The sequence below is a fragment of the Xiphias gladius genome, chromosome 3 (genome assembly GCF_016859285.1).
Source record: "Xiphias gladius isolate SHS-SW01 ecotype Sanya breed wild chromosome 3, ASM1685928v1, whole genome shotgun sequence".
NCBI lineage: Eukaryota > Metazoa > Chordata > Actinopteri > Istiophoriformes > Xiphiidae > Xiphias > Xiphias gladius.
In genome coordinates this window covers 10,882,541-10,897,769 of record NC_053402.1, presented here as the reverse complement: position 1 = coordinate 10,897,769, position 15,229 = coordinate 10,882,541, and the positions used below count along the sequence as shown (strand labels likewise).

Below are 15,229 nucleotides of genomic sequence, written 5' to 3'. Positions count from 1 at the left end.
GGGATGGTACATAGGCATGATTCACTTCATGTCATAGGCGTGGCAAGCAGGTACAGAGAACAAGTACATTTCAAAAACTCAAGTTGGCGAAACTATAGACCATATATGGTTACTACAGAGCAGTACGACATCTATTGGTTGTGCTGTGGTGGTGCATTAGAGCAGTAGAGCATAAAATGTGGGATATAACCATTGTTTGTTTGATTAAGAGCATGACACTGAAGTTGCTGTGGGAAATTTCTGACCCTACATGCTTGGCCACTTCTAGATTTGCGAACGTTTATTACAGTTATTATGGAGCTGGATCATGGTATTTCAGTGCTTAACATCTCAGGGGAAAAGCCAAACTTATGCTGGTTTCAATAAAACATTTTCATCTCCTCATTTGAGTCATTGGTTTCAAAATTTGTTGCATTTGTTACAAAACCTAAATTAATTGTACATTATTGTATAGAAATAAACATCAAAACCCCCAGCAGACAAATATCAGTGTCACATTGAGACACTGCTTAAGATCTAACCAAAAGCTTATTTCATGCCCCTGGTTATGAATAGGAATCACTTGATTCATAACACTATAAATTTAGCGGGCATCTGCAGACTTCATATTGTTAAAAGACTGGGTATAAGAAAGCATGTAGAAAAATGACCTAATTTAAGTTTAAACACAAATAAGAACTGTGCTTCTGAATTTAAAACATGTATCTTAAAATCTGGAAGAACCAGCAGACCCATGGACATAGAAAGAGAGAGAAACGTCATTTGGTTAATATGCACTGCAGGTTTTATTACAAGTCTCAGTAACTACAGGGTAGAGGAAAGACCTTGGAGACTCCAATTCACATTAACCTACAGCCAAAACCATTTTCATCAGAAAAAAGGGAGGGGGGGACACTGGTAAAAAACACTTTGGAGCATTTAAAAGAAGAAGCTGGAACAATAATTTCAATCACATCAGAAGACAACCAAGTGTAAAATATTCTGCACATTTATAACAACCACCCTTCTGTGCAGACAGGAAGGGGTGACAACCCGGAGGAGCTTCATGTCTTAGCTGGTGTCCATCTGCGAAAACAAAACAAGAATGAGATTAGACAGCTGCCTAAACAAGATTGGTTACGTGGTGACGTGTACTGTATTAACAACTGAACATACCCTGGCATTGTAGGCGTCTAACTGGGCGTCAAGTTCCTCTGCTGACAACTGCTGCTTGCTGCTACCGCCGCGACCACCTCGACCCTTTCCTCTGGCTCCGCCTGCACCACGTCCTCCGCGGCCTCTTTGCATGCCTCCAAAACCACCCCCACGACTTCTGTTCATGCCTCCACCCCCTCTGTTCAGACTGAAAACAAGAATGTCAAATCACATACAGCGTCTACAATGTTTGCAAGTCAAGTTTCTTTAACAAAAAGACTGGTACACTTACCCCTGCATGGGTCGCCTCTGTGTGTCAATCTGTGATGTGACGAGCTGTATGTTCATGGGCCGCCCTAGAGACAAAGACATAATTAACTTCACAATTTGCGCATGACAGTAGTGCTCAAACGATGTGTCAAGTAATTTACAAGTTCAGCAATAAAAATAAATAAATAAATTAAACAGTAGCTGTTGCATTTAATTTGATTGAGGCATACCATCAAGTGGGATGCCATTGTACTGTTTCATGGCCTTGAGGGCATCTGCCCTCCTTTCAAAGTGAACATCTGCGGTTCCCAGGCTTCTTCCTGATCGGTCATAATGAACTGCAGCCTTTTTTAGAGTCCCAAATTCAGCAAAAAGTTCCTGAAAAGGAAAGCAAAACCCTGAGCAGCTCTCTTTGCATCATCCTTTAGCACACCAATACAACATAACACGCTCCTCTTGCTGCAAACAAATGGGTAAAGGTGAAAACCCAAGTACCTGAATGTCTGCATCTGAGACCCCAAAGTCGAGATTGGAGACAAGGAGCTTCCCTCCAGTTTCCACACCAGCTCCTCCGCCACCCCCAGCAGCTCCATTGAAGCCGCTGAAGCCGTTGTCGAACATGTCATGCTGCCACTTATCTGGAAGCTGTTTAGGCTGCAACAGATGAAAGACAACGCACCTGCTGACTTCAGGATCCCCTTGCCTCTGTCAATCACAGAGTCCACACGGCTGGGTGTTGGGGCAAGCAGGGGCTCCACTTCCAACAGGGCCAGGGTGCTCAGCTCCCCCAAGAGGGTCCCCAATGTTCCCTGCCCACCCCATCACTATGAGCAAGTGAATCAATTCAGACAGAAGGACATACACAGGACAAACAACTTAGCCATAAAAGCAAGGGGATGTGTTGTATATCACCTCTGTATACACACACATACTGTATATAATTAAAAAAAAAAAAAAAGCCTAGTGCTGCTGAGACTGTATACATCAGTGACTACTAAGTCAAAACTGACCAAAGTTTGTTACCCAAAACCCACCCACAAACCCTGATCAACTTGTACCAATATTGCCCACTGTTCTCTTGCCATCTGCGCCTCCGCCAAAGGCTCTCCAGATATGATCCTCGGGTACACAGGGGTCGCCATCTGAAGCAGTGTTGCCTCCAGCGTTGCACCATGTTTCCTGGCCCGCCCAAGAGTTCTTTATCAAGCCACGAAACTGGCTTTCATGAAGGGGAATTGTCCATAACGAGTGGGGATTGACCAGAAAGACAACTAGAAAATGACCAGCTATCCGCTCTATGCGAGTGGATCATCTGAGCGTCCATTTTGAGACCACGCCATTTTGACTGGGGCTTTGTCTAGATACTCATTCACACTTTAGGAGTGAAGATTTGCCTTATATGAACACTATCAGGGGGGGTTGAAGTCCACTGATCCATCCATAAGTAATAGCCACACTGGTTGAAAAGCCACCAAAACAGGCCTTGTTGTGAAACGCGCCAGCCACTCCAAAAACAAAAGGCCACCTGGGCGCTGCATCGGAACATGGACAAAAACTATGCTCCCAAAGGTGGTGAAAAAAAAAAAAAAAAGCCTAGTGCTGCTGAGACTGTATACATCAGTGACTACTAAGTCAAAACTGACCAAAGTTTGTTACCCAAAACCCACCCACAAACCCTGATCAACTTGTACCAATATTGCCCACTGTTCTCTTGCCATCTGCGCCTCCGCCAAAGGCTCTCCAGATATGATCCTCGGGTACACAGGGGTCGCCATCTGAAGCAGTGTTGCCTCCAGCGTTGCACCATGTTTCCTGGCCCGCCCAAGAGTTCTTTATCAAGCCACGAAACTGGCTTTCATGAAGGGGAATTGTCCATAACGAGTGGGGATTGACCAGAAAGACAACTAGAAAATGACCAGCTATCCGCTCTATGCGAGTGGATCATCTGAGCGTCCATTTTGAGACCACGCCATTTTGACTGGGGCTTTGTCTAGATACTCATTCACACTTTAGGAGTGAAGATTTGCCTTATATGAACACTATCAGGGGGGGTTGAAGTCCACTGATCCATCCATAAGTAATAGCCACACTGGTTGAAAAGCCACCAAAACAGGCCTTGTTGTGAAACGCGCCAGCCACTCCAAAAACAAAAGGCCACCTGGGCGCTGCATCGGAACATGGACAAAAACTATGCTCCCAAAGGTGGTGAAAAAAAAAATCATGTGCGGACGGATTTTCTCGAAGAAGTTGTTTCCTCTCACCATCATTTTGATACTTGGGGTGGAAAGGACTGTTACTGCTCGTGGACGACTAGCTCTAATTTTAGGTGCTAGCTTCAAAATGGCGCCGCCAAGGCCTTCACGTTCCAACTTTAGTTAGTTAGCCAATACGGCTAACACACTCGCTCTCTTCAAAAGGCCTCTTCTTGAAAAATGATGTAAAACAGATTGGTTGTGGGAGAGGGGACATACTATGTAAACAACTTCCATTAATGCTTAACCGCAAACTATAGAGCTCTCCTCCGAGGGAAACTCGGCGGTTAGCGATTACTTTATTCGCTTGACTAGCAAGCTGGCTAGAGGGTTAGCTGGCAAGCCTACTGGAGAATAGAAGGATGTTACCCAGGCATTTTCAGGTTTGCCGAAGGTTTTTCCTTTTTCTGCCCATTCCTCTAACTTTCTCATACCCTGCTGTAAGGCGTTGGTCTGCCTCTAGCGCGGCTCAGGTTCTGTCGGTTCCTCATGGGACCGGATCCGCCGCCTCGGCCTCCAAATCCTCCGCCGCTGACTCCAAGACGCCCCGCGCCTCCTCCGCGGCCGCCGCCTGAGCCTCCGCGGCCTCGACCTCTTCCACCGCGGCCTCCACCTCTCTGCTGCCTGTTCTGTTTGATAATGTCGTCTAGAGACATATCCATTTTATCTGTCATTATGCTGCCCCAGTAATGCTAAACTGTCAAAGAAATATAAAAAAAAATACACCCTAGACTCGTTTGGTCCCTCTCCCTGCACTTCCCCAGCTGCACGCTTCTGCACCGACGAGAAAACACAATGGACGAGCGACCGTGGTATATAGACGAACTGGTTGGGGACGTACTGCACGTAAATATGACGCCATCACGTAAAACAAGGGCCCCCAGACACAAACACCTTTCTGATGCTATGGATTATCGCTAATAAAAAATGTAATGTGCAATGCATGACTGGATCATGTTACTCAGTGACTCATATTTATAGTTAAGTTTTGCTTCCCAGATTCAAATAATTTCGCGCTGAAACAATTAGTCGATTTAGAGATTGACAGAAAATTAATCTGCAACTTTTCTTAGCTTTCCATGAGTTTAAACAAAATATCTATCGTGAGACAAAAAAGCCAATTTGAACGTGTCAACCTCAGCTCTAAGAAATTGTTTACTTTTTTCTGATAAATTATGCACCAAATGATTAATAAGTTAATTATGAAAATAACAATGAATCATGGATAATCATTAGCTGCGGCTCTAAAATCAGTATTACCAGGATCTTGCATGATCATTTCTCCCAGTTATCTGATCTTATGAAGTTTCCTTAAGTGTAAGATTCAGGGTGACTTTCACTTAGTTTCCTTTCAGTACTAATGGCATTTTTTTATTTTATCATACACAAAACACAAAGTCATTCTTTGTGTTTTTTGAGAGCAAAATTCATGTAGTTGTGATGTCTGACGTGATGCAGCCACAGTGAAATTCAGTCTGGTCAATATTTATGTAGGATCAGTACAAGCAGGAGTACTGTAAAAGTCTTTTATTCAACATTTTGTTTCAAGGTTTAGGGAGGGGGTTTAACCAAGGGTGGCATACTTGGGGAGGTCTCTACTTAGTAAAGTCCATTTGAGGGCAAGAAAATTTATAATAAAAATGTTGGCCTTCTACATTGCATTTGGCTTCCAAAACTTGCCCATAAAGTGTGTATCCAATGTGACCATTTCATTACTACAATTTATTGATCAAACTATTTTCCAAAACAAACTAAAAAAAAAAAAAATAGAAGTCAGCCCTTTCGCATTTTCCTCCAAAGCCATGTAAGTAGCAGTAGTAAAGAAAACAGGTTTTGTATGTAAGACTGCAGTCTTTTGTGTCCTGTGGAGAGTGTCAGCAGTTTGTACCTCAGCATCAGATGTCAGCAAATTTTGATGAACGTTTGCATCAGTCCCATCCACATAAACAATGTACATAAGAACATTTTTTGACTTGAAAAAACATGAACCAAGAGAGGGGAGAGTTCTTACTCCCTGAAATCGTGGTTCTTTCCTTCTTAGTCAGTTGTGGAGGATAAAGAAAGAGACGGGGGTTGCTATGGTCCAGAGTTTAGAAACAAGATTGGCATTCTGTGCTAGACTGGCCAACAGGGCTGACTTTCTGGCTGACAGGGGGCTGATGGAGGAAAAGTTCTCGAGGATAATGGGTGGAAAAAAGCAACTGGGCCATCATGAGAAAGACTAGGATTTCTTGGAGTCCTGTGTGTTGCGTTTCTTGAGGTCACTCAGGTCCACTGGTGTAAAAGCTGTAAGAGCAGACAGAAACAAGTTGTTAACTGGCCTGTGCTTGATTGATTTAATCCTTCATTGTGACATAAAAATAAAATCCACTTCACTACTAAATTACAGTGTAACTTACAATGTAGATTAGGGTTTGGGTTCTTCTCCACATACTCCTGCGGTCCACGGTCATTACGTTCACTATTTTGTGTTGATCTGATGTCTCTGAGCACACACTGCCAGGCTGAGGAAGGGTAAAGACAATGCTCTTGTTACATTTAGCAAGTCTTATCCTACCCTGGAGACTTGTTAGTAATGACAACACACACTGAAGGTAAATTACAAAGTTCAACCAAATGAAGGCGAGACATGTAGTATAATTGTCCAGTCTCACTGAATCTGAGACAGTGTGCTGGCATTTGGTAACTTGAAAACCTATTCTTTAGCACTTTCAAATGAAGTAAGTATTTCAGTGCCACTACTTTAACTCATAATGGGCAAATAAAAGGTGTTTGATTCAGTTACTGTTGCACTACTTATACTTTTAATGATGATGGTCAATGTGTTCACTGAAAGCGTGGCCTGTGGTAATTTGAACTTCACTGTCAGTCACTGTCCAAACACTCAGACCTACCGCACTGACACTATTATTCTCAGCATTTAAAGGTTCCCTGTAGAGTTATGACATCAAATAGCACCATGGAGTGTTTTCTGTGAGTGGGTCCCTGTTTTGTTTCTCTCATGCATGCACATGGTTGACGTCCTGCTAATGGTTTCACATATCTTGGCAGTAACATGCCAAGATATGCAGCAATGCCTAGCATTTAAAAAAAAATTTTTTTTTTAGCTTTTTGAATCAGGAAATGCACTCAGCACATTAGTTAGACTTCAAGTATACAAAACAATGAGTTTTGGGTGAGTAACACTCAATGTAAACAGAAGTTTTGTTTGTTTACAAGAAAACTCCACAGGTCATCTTTCACAAATCCTAACAATAAACAAGGTGTGGTTCCACTTGCTTTGAAAAAAATGAAAATAGACTCATCATCCAGTAGCATTGTTGAGAACAATACTGTTTAGACTGTAGCACTGTGGAGAGAAAGCTGACTGCCAGGTGAAAATGCTATAATGTCACTGTTGTTTACAAATCGTGCCCTCACATTCAAGTGGGTCCATAACCTGTTTTCTTGCTCTATAAGCTGTGTCAACTCATTTAAGCTATGATGTTATAATGTTATGTTTAAGATAACCTACTATATGAATAAATGTAACAAATGCACACATTCATGTAATCTAAAAATGTTTTTTTTAGTTCATGACATCAACCATTCTACTTAAGTAGATATTATGGATTTTGAAAAAATGCTAATAGCGTACCTCTAGATTTTAGCGATATGACATGGAGTTACACAAGCTAAATTTTTACTTTGTAAATGAAATCAATTCAACTGGCATTTCCCACGTAAGTGTTTAAATGTGAGATAAACAAAATAATAAGGATTGTGTTTACATGCTACTCATTAAGTGATCAGAATCCGGATTTCTGGCTTGCTAAAAATACAGAATCCAGAACCACAACATAGTCTGATTTCTTTTTTTAATGGTTCTCCATTAAGCACTGTGACTGGTTTACTGCGAACTGAACTGAGAAAAATGTTTTATCTGAATATATAACTCTTGCAGTTATGGAACAAGAGAAGGCGAGTCAACTGCAATAGACCTATCAATAATCACCCACTTAACTCAAGTGTGCAAGCATGTGCAGAAAGAAGAAAAGAATGTTAGAGATTCAAACATAAAAGATCTAAACAGGTCAAAGTTTACTCTCCTGTTTGCTACTTTCAATATTCTGTTATATTTTGTTCTAAGAGGTCTATTATTGTCATAAATCAAATAAAAGGCTTCAGTTATTCTGAAAGAAAATTCAACACGTCAATGTTAGAGAGCATACTTACTGTCATGTATAAAGCGCACATTTTCCTCATGTGCAGGGGTGAAGAGCTCCCCACTGTTAGTAGGGGATCGGGGGCTTGAAGTCCGCTTGTAACTATTCACCATCCTGGGAGCAGATGAGCTTCATAAACATGAAAACAGCAAAATTAGCAGCATCAACACATATCCATTTCATTAGTATTTTAATCATTGTTTACTGTAAACTAAACTTCACATTATAATCTTCTATGTCTGAAGCCCGACGCAGTACATTCCTAAAATTAGATTTGATGAAACTATAATGATCACTGTCAACACTAGCTCATTTGTATTTGTGTATTAGCACTTCAGTGCAGTGACTTTTTTCAGACCTGGTCATTCTGTTTGCAGTCTGTACTCGCTCCTCGCTCCTCTATGGTGAGTGGATTTGAAGGATACAAAGGTTCAGAAGTCCTCAGCTGGATTCTAACAATAAACAAGAGTGACAAATGTAGCATCCCCACATGATCTAAGAAGTCAGTTTCTAACACTGGTGGAATATAACCAAGTACATTTGCTCATGTACTGTACTTAAATACAATTTTGAGATACTTGTACTTTACTTGAGTATTTTGTTTTCATGGAACTTTTATACTCCACTACATTTCAGAGACAAATATACACTCTTTACTCTACTACATTTATCTGACAGCTTTAGTTGCTAATTACTTTACAAAATTAAGATTTTTGCTTAAAAAATATAAAACGTGCTTATAAAATATGATGCTTGTTATAAATTAAACTACCCAACAGTGTATACAAGTAGAGCTGAAACGATTAGTGATTAATCAATAAGTTGTGTGACAGTAAACTAATTATTAACTATTTTGATAATTGTTTAAAGTCATTGTTCAAAAGCAAAGCAAAAATGCCAAACATTTCATGGCTCCAGCTTCTCAAATGTGAAGATTTGCTGCTTTTCTTATTGATTATCTTAATCATTTTTTACTTATTTTTTAATCATTTTGAATTTTGGACTATTGATCGAACAAAACTAGCATTATGAAGGTGTCATTAAAGGCTCTGGATAAGTGAAATGGCATTATTCTCTATTTTCTGAATATCTGCAAACCAAACAATCAACTGATAAATCAGGAAAATGATTAGCAGGTTAATCCATAATGAAAATAATCATTAGTAGTAATAATATAATAATAAATAATTATTATGTATACAAGTAGTAGAACTGAAACATTAGTGATTAATCATTTAAGTTGTGTGACTAATAACTATTTATTAAATATTTAATTATTTGTTTATTTCAAAAGTTCAAAAAAAAAAAAAAAAACCAAACATGGTGGCAGCTTCATGTGAAGATTTGCTGCTTTTTTTTTATTTTATATATTTTATTTTTTTTTTTTTTTTTTTTTTTTTTTTTTTTTTTTATTTATTGACGAACAAAACTAGCATTATGAATGAAGGTGTAAGGGCTCTGGATAAGTGAAATGGCATTATTCTCTATTTTCTGAATATCTGCAAACCAAACAATCAACTGATAAATCAGGAAAATGATTAGCAGGTTAATCCATAATGAAAATAATCATTAGTAGCATAAAATAGTTGAAATGCATCAGTAATAATAATGTAATAATAACATTTATAGTAGTATAGAGCTGAAATGATTAGTTAATTAATCGATCAGCTGATCTAAAGAAAAATAATAAGCAAATATTTTGACACTAATATTGATATAGGTATTTTTTGAAGCAAAAATAGAAAAACAACACCAAATATTCTCTAATTCCAGGCTCTCAAATGAGCTGCTTTTCTTTGCCTTATATCACTGTAAACTAAATATTTTTGAGTAATTGGACTCTTAGTCAAACAAAACAATACTTTTGAAGATTTCACTTTTGGCTCTGCAAAGTTGCGATGGGCATTTTTTGATGTTCATTGACTAAACAATTAATTAATTTAAAAAATAATCGGCAGATTAATCAATAATGAAATTAATCATTAGTTGCCGCCTCTTAATGGTATAACAGTAACAGAACCAGTTTTTCAGAGTTATGTGAACTTTTAATTCTTTAAGTCAATTTTTTTGATTATACTTCAAACTTTTAATTAATTTTAATTTAACTTCAATCCAGGAGTTCTACTTGTAATTATGTATTTCTACACTGTGGTGTATGTACACGTACGTAAGTAAAGGATCTGAACACTTCCTCCACCACTGCTTTCTAAATGTCATAACACAGACCTACATTTATTTGAAAGCTGACAGTTTAGTTTGTCAGCTAGATACAGTACAACTATACTATAACATCTGATGGGTTCTGATGAGTCAAGTAACATTAGTAACAATACAGGTGTCGTTAACTCATCGTTGCAAACGTTAACTAATTTCTATATAGCCAAGGTACGCTAAACGTCTGTAGAAAATGAACAAATATTAACATTAGGAAACCAAGAGGCTATTGTTTACGTTTTGACTTCAGTAGCTTCAGTAGTGTTAGCAGCAGGCTCCCGAGCCAAACCCAGTATGTTTACCACTGGTCTAACTCTCATGAACAACAGTATGTACTGTCTCTCAAAATCGTTTCTGATTGTTGGGATCTGTGTTCTCCTCCAGTTACATCCTGAGGGACAGCTAACTATAGATTTGCTGACACAATAGTTTTAGCTAACTTTAGCCAGCTAGCTTGTGATTTGCATTGTCTTGTCGTAACGTTAGCTTAAAACAGCTAATATTTCAACAGCGTTACCGGTACAAAATATCTATTAGAAAGACACTTAACCCAATAATGATATTTTCAAGCTACCCAGTAAAGAACACAGTGTGAAAATAATCAACCAACCTTTTTTTATAATCTTTCTTTTCGATTTTTTTTTTTATTCAGAGACTGTATACGCCGTTAGACCTGGCTAAAACGTTGCCAATGCCAACCAATCATTTCCGGGAAAGGACACGGAAGTGCAAGGGCTCTAATAATATATACTCTATAATATATATAATATAATATATTATATTATATATATTATAACATAAAATAATATAATATGAAATGACATGATATAATATAATATAACGCAGAGAAATGTGCAATAGAACAGACTGGAGATCAGCTGAAGTAGCTTAATTAAAGACTTGGTAGCTCAATGGAGGAGGCTAAAATAAGTGAAAGAGTATCTATACATTAATTAATCTACATAGTTTTTTTTCCACCTTCTTTATCATTTTCTGTCTTATTTTTAAAAAAAGTACAACATTACAGTAAATTTTTCGTTGTTGTCACTGTATTTCAATTATTACATTCATGTCAGGATTTCAGGATGTATTATTATTTTTTTTTAATCATTTTTGTGTAGATGTACATATATCACAGTTTTTAAGCAGCGACGGAAAGACCTGACTAAAGCTGAGGGCACATCATGTAGCACAGGTGATTTTGTACCATAGTAACAATGCTTTACACAAAAAGGAGGATGGTTGAAAAGCTACAGCTTGAAGTGATGGTGGTGAAAATACCACACTGATCTCTCTAGTTCTTGTATTACACTTTAATTTTTGTTAAACAGACTACACAACTGCAAGTCAGTCATATTTATAAAAGTTTTCTTTATTTATGAAAATGTACAAAAATAATTATTGAGGAGAAAATTATAAGACTTTAATTGCTGATTTCTACCACAGAAAAAAAACAACAGCAATACATTAGGGAAAAAATACTGCAACAGTAGAAGTGCTTGTACAGCATAAACTTGATGTTTTCTTTTTTTTATTCCTGATCTATCAGTGAAGTATCAATTATTAATTTGGACGAACCTCTTTCTGCCCAGCAGTGAGGATACATAACTCTTTGTGTAGGACACAAACATCTCGGCCCAAATTCTGTGTTGTAAATTCGATATACAGGTAGTCTGGAAACATACAGGCTGTAGAAGTGCAACCAGCTACTTAACTGCTACACTAACACAGACACAATTGATACAATGCTTAAGCTGAAATATTTGTGAGGATGCAAATGAATCTAATTTTCTTCTGAAAGGACTATACATAACAAGTAAAGGTGACGTTCCGATTCAGTGACACATTGTTGGCATTGTGGTACATGAGCTGTGAGTGAAGACAGAGATATTTGCAGAATTGCAGAACATTTACAGCATAGACACTGGCAGTGTGACAAATACACAACGGCACAAAATAAAATGAAATGAAATATTAAGAGAAATCACCAGTAAGGGAAATACAGCTTCATTGAGTATTGCGTCATGGCTATAATTAAAAAAAAAAAAAAAAAATCTCATAGCAATTTTTGCTACACTTTTGAAACCAACAAAGAGACCCACCGTCTTGCTTTACACGATCAGTGACAAGGCCTGAGCTGTGGCTATGCCCTATTACAATTTGTTTGGTATTGTATACTGTTAAATATGTTCTCTTTAAAAAAAAATCTTTTCCAAGTGGCTGCTCATCTTTTTGTCTTGTCTTCTGCTGTTCTCTCTTGGGTCCATGTGGGGCCCAGTCACACACAGCCAGTCTCAAACAGTTTGGCCAGCTCTTTGCAGTCTGGGTCGATGAGGTCTGCAGGCTTCTCTCCGCTCTCATTCTCCGCCTCTGTGCTGGCTCCCATCGACAGCAGATAACTGAGTGAAGAATGAAGCAGAATATTGTTGAACAAATGAGGGATTCCCATTACAAATATATATGAAAACATGACATTATCATTTGTGTAACCGATCTTCCACAGTGGCTGTGGTTTTTCATTGTTTCACTGTCTCAACACTGAGCCTTCAGAGTGAGGGGAACTGTCAGAGGTATTGGCACAGCTCTATGTATAGTGGATCATGTTATGACCATGATTTCTCCTTATGGATATGCATAAACACAAAACATCTCCCTGTTATTTGTAAATTCTCTCCTATCCATTGTTTGTCCCTCTTTTATTCCCTGGGCTTGTTTTAGGATGAAAACCATGTTTTGTGTATTGTGATGGTTGAATTATGTCACTGCTTAATACATGCAAGATGCCTAGTCATTTTTAATACCTATTGCCAATGTCCAAAGCCAAACTACCAGTGTCATATACAGATAAATTTTGTCTGGTGAGGCTGTTGCAGTTAAGTGACCTGTTCTTGTTCTTTGGATGTTTCCACAATCTGTATGTCATAGAAGATATTCTAATTCCAAGCTTCACATTAACGTGGTGTCAAATGCCTCTAATTGTTGTAGAGCATATTAGAATTAAATATCTATGTTTTGTTGGAAAGAACTTTATTTTGCTTTTCAGAAATCAGTGGCCAACGATGAAGATGTATGTGATTTAGTCAGTGTCACTAAAACATTAAAGGTGAAATTACGTGGCAATTTCTGGGTAGCCATCACTGCAGGCCATGTGAAGTGGCGTCCAGCCATCCTCATCTCGCTGATGAACATCAGCGCCATATTTCACCAGCAGCTTCACCACCTCCAGGTTTCCCGTAAGCACCGCTTCATGTAGTGCTGCCATACCTGCACACAAGACTAAATTAGTCCTCTGCAGCAGGCACTGCTGCGCACGGCCATGCAGGCAGGTCACTGTTGAACATCAAATGATGCCATGCTTGGCATTATTTGTAACGTCAGAGCTGATTAGTTTAGGATTGTGAATGCCTGCAGGGAATATTGCTGGACAGTGGGTGAAGTAGAAGCTGTGGGAATTTAACTCACCTGAGGGGAAGACTGTATCCACACGAACCTTCCTCGCTCTCATGAACCGACCAATTTGCTCCAAATCTCCTCGTCTAACAATATCCTGGAAGATGATGTCATTGGGGAAGTGCACAGTTCTCTTTGCAGGTGCGACCGCTATTACAGGTGCAGGATTCTCCTGTGCTTGAGTGCGATGTGCTGAGCTGTACCGTGACCCTTTGCTATATGAAGGGATGTATGTTGCTGTAGTTTTGTGAGTGGATGTGTAATGTGATGGAGTGTAATGTGTTGTGCTATACTGTGTCGGGGTGTACTTTGTTGCAGTCGCATAGGTGGATGAGTAGTGCGTTGATGTGTAATGCAAGGGGGTGTAATAGGTGGGTGTGTGGTATGTTGGTGTGTACTGTGAGCTGCGTGTGTACGTTGACACTGGTACGTGGTAGTTGTACTTCATCACTGCAGTGGTTGCGGCTCTTCCTCCCCCTCTGCTGTCAGCCCAGGAGGAGGGAAGTGAGAAATCCAAGAGAATGCACCAATCCAATAAAAGAGCAGTATCCTTTGCTGCGTGTCCTTTTTGTCCTCTCCTCGCTTGTCTCTTATCCTTTTACTCTCCAGCTGGAGTAGCCCCTGCTGTTACTCACTTTGCATAATACAAGTACTTTTCAAATCCTTTGCCTCACTTCACTATGTCCCAATCCCCTTCCTTTAGCTTGTATTGTCCTCTTTTTCTCGCCTGCTGTGAATTTCTCCCATCTGAATTTTGAAAAGGTCTGTTGCACAGTACGTTTGCTGTTGCACAGAACCGTCGTTTGATAGAGCTAGTTGCAGAGGAGTCCTATATACCCTCTGTAGGGCTATTTTGGGGCCTAATATCCAGTGACTTCAGCTTAGAAATGAGTGGCCTTTTGTCCAGCTCCTCCCACTGTATAGTCACATGTCCACTGACACTACACCCACCCCATAGATCATAAAAAATGTTGACAACCAAAATGTTCTCTTAGAGTCTTGCTTGGGACATCTTCCCACACACACGCCTAAACAACTTTGATTAATATCAGAGCTAAACATTGCCAGAAGAAAGAGACTATTCCTCAAATTCATGTTTGTAGGAGGCTTGAAGCCATGTTAGTTCCTTATTTTGGGCCATTGCAAGCAGTTACGTATATCAGTTTTCTGTGAGTCATGTTTTGGTGCTTATTATTGGCAGATATTGCAGGACAAATAAACAACATCAAAGAGCAACAGCACATGATTTCATTGTGGCACATGTTGTTGATTTGTCTGTTTACATCATAGCTGATGGTGCAATATAATCCTAGCTATACTGTTTTGATTTCAAGAACACTTTGAAAATATTTGTAATTTTGAAACTACAGAGGGGGTTTGAAGTAAAGTTTCACAATTTTCCAAATTCAGTCAAGTGCTTCTGATTGTTTTTGCTCCTTTCGTCCATGTTCCTTCTTGTGTTCTCCATTGACCTGCAGGTTTGTCACGTGAAACTTCCTGCCCGCCCTTTGCGTCATAACCAGACACAACAATAAAATTCTCCCGTTGAGGTTATCAGTGGAAGTCCAGTCACGAGCAACTGAGGGGACAAACTGAGTAAATCATCTCCCCTCAAATGCCACTGAAAAGTCACACAGTTGCCTGAAACGCAGCTATTTACAACACGGAACTTGTACCATGCACTGCAATACACACAGCGACTTT

At 39.2% G+C, this 15,229-nt stretch overlaps 3 protein-coding genes across 3 annotated transcripts; all 3 read right to left on the bottom strand.

The window, feature by feature from the left end:
* Positions 1 to 766: 766 nt before the first annotated feature.
* On the bottom strand, positions 767 to 4,498 carry alyref (Aly/REF export factor). Its single transcript, XM_040123922.1, has 6 exons — positions 4,091 to 4,498; positions 1,900 to 2,058; positions 1,635 to 1,782; positions 1,427 to 1,490; positions 1,156 to 1,342; positions 767 to 1,065 (listed from the first exon to the last, which is right to left on the bottom strand). Exons 1-6 carry the CDS (start codon positions 4,328 to 4,330, stop codon positions 1,051 to 1,053), a joined length of 813 nt encoding a protein of 270 aa, XP_039979856.1. The 5' UTR covers positions 4,331 to 4,498; the 3' UTR covers positions 767 to 1,050.
* Positions 4,499 to 5,108: 610 nt separating this feature from the next.
* On the bottom strand, positions 5,109 to 10,786 carry mcrip1 (MAPK regulated corepressor interacting protein 1). The gene is made up of 5 exons (XM_040156788.1): positions 10,686 to 10,786; positions 8,220 to 8,313; positions 7,872 to 7,990; positions 6,056 to 6,160; positions 5,109 to 5,942 (listed from the first exon to the last, which is right to left on the bottom strand). The coding sequence occupies exons 2-5, from the start codon at positions 8,225 to 8,227 to the stop codon at positions 5,878 to 5,880; spliced, it is 297 nt and encodes a 98-aa protein (XP_040012722.1). The 5' UTR covers positions 8,228 to 8,313; positions 10,686 to 10,786; the 3' UTR covers positions 5,109 to 5,877.
* Positions 10,787 to 12,239: 1,453 nt separating this feature from the next.
* On the bottom strand, positions 12,240 to 14,349 carry LOC120806081 (protein phosphatase 1 regulatory subunit 27). Its single transcript, XM_040156775.1, has 3 exons — positions 13,538 to 14,349; positions 13,189 to 13,339; positions 12,240 to 12,474 (listed from the first exon to the last, which is right to left on the bottom strand). The coding sequence occupies exons 1-3, from the start codon at positions 13,971 to 13,973 to the stop codon at positions 12,354 to 12,356; spliced, it is 708 nt and encodes a 235-aa protein (XP_040012709.1). The 5' UTR covers positions 13,974 to 14,349; the 3' UTR covers positions 12,240 to 12,353.
* Between the last annotated feature and the right edge of the window lie 880 nt (positions 14,350 to 15,229).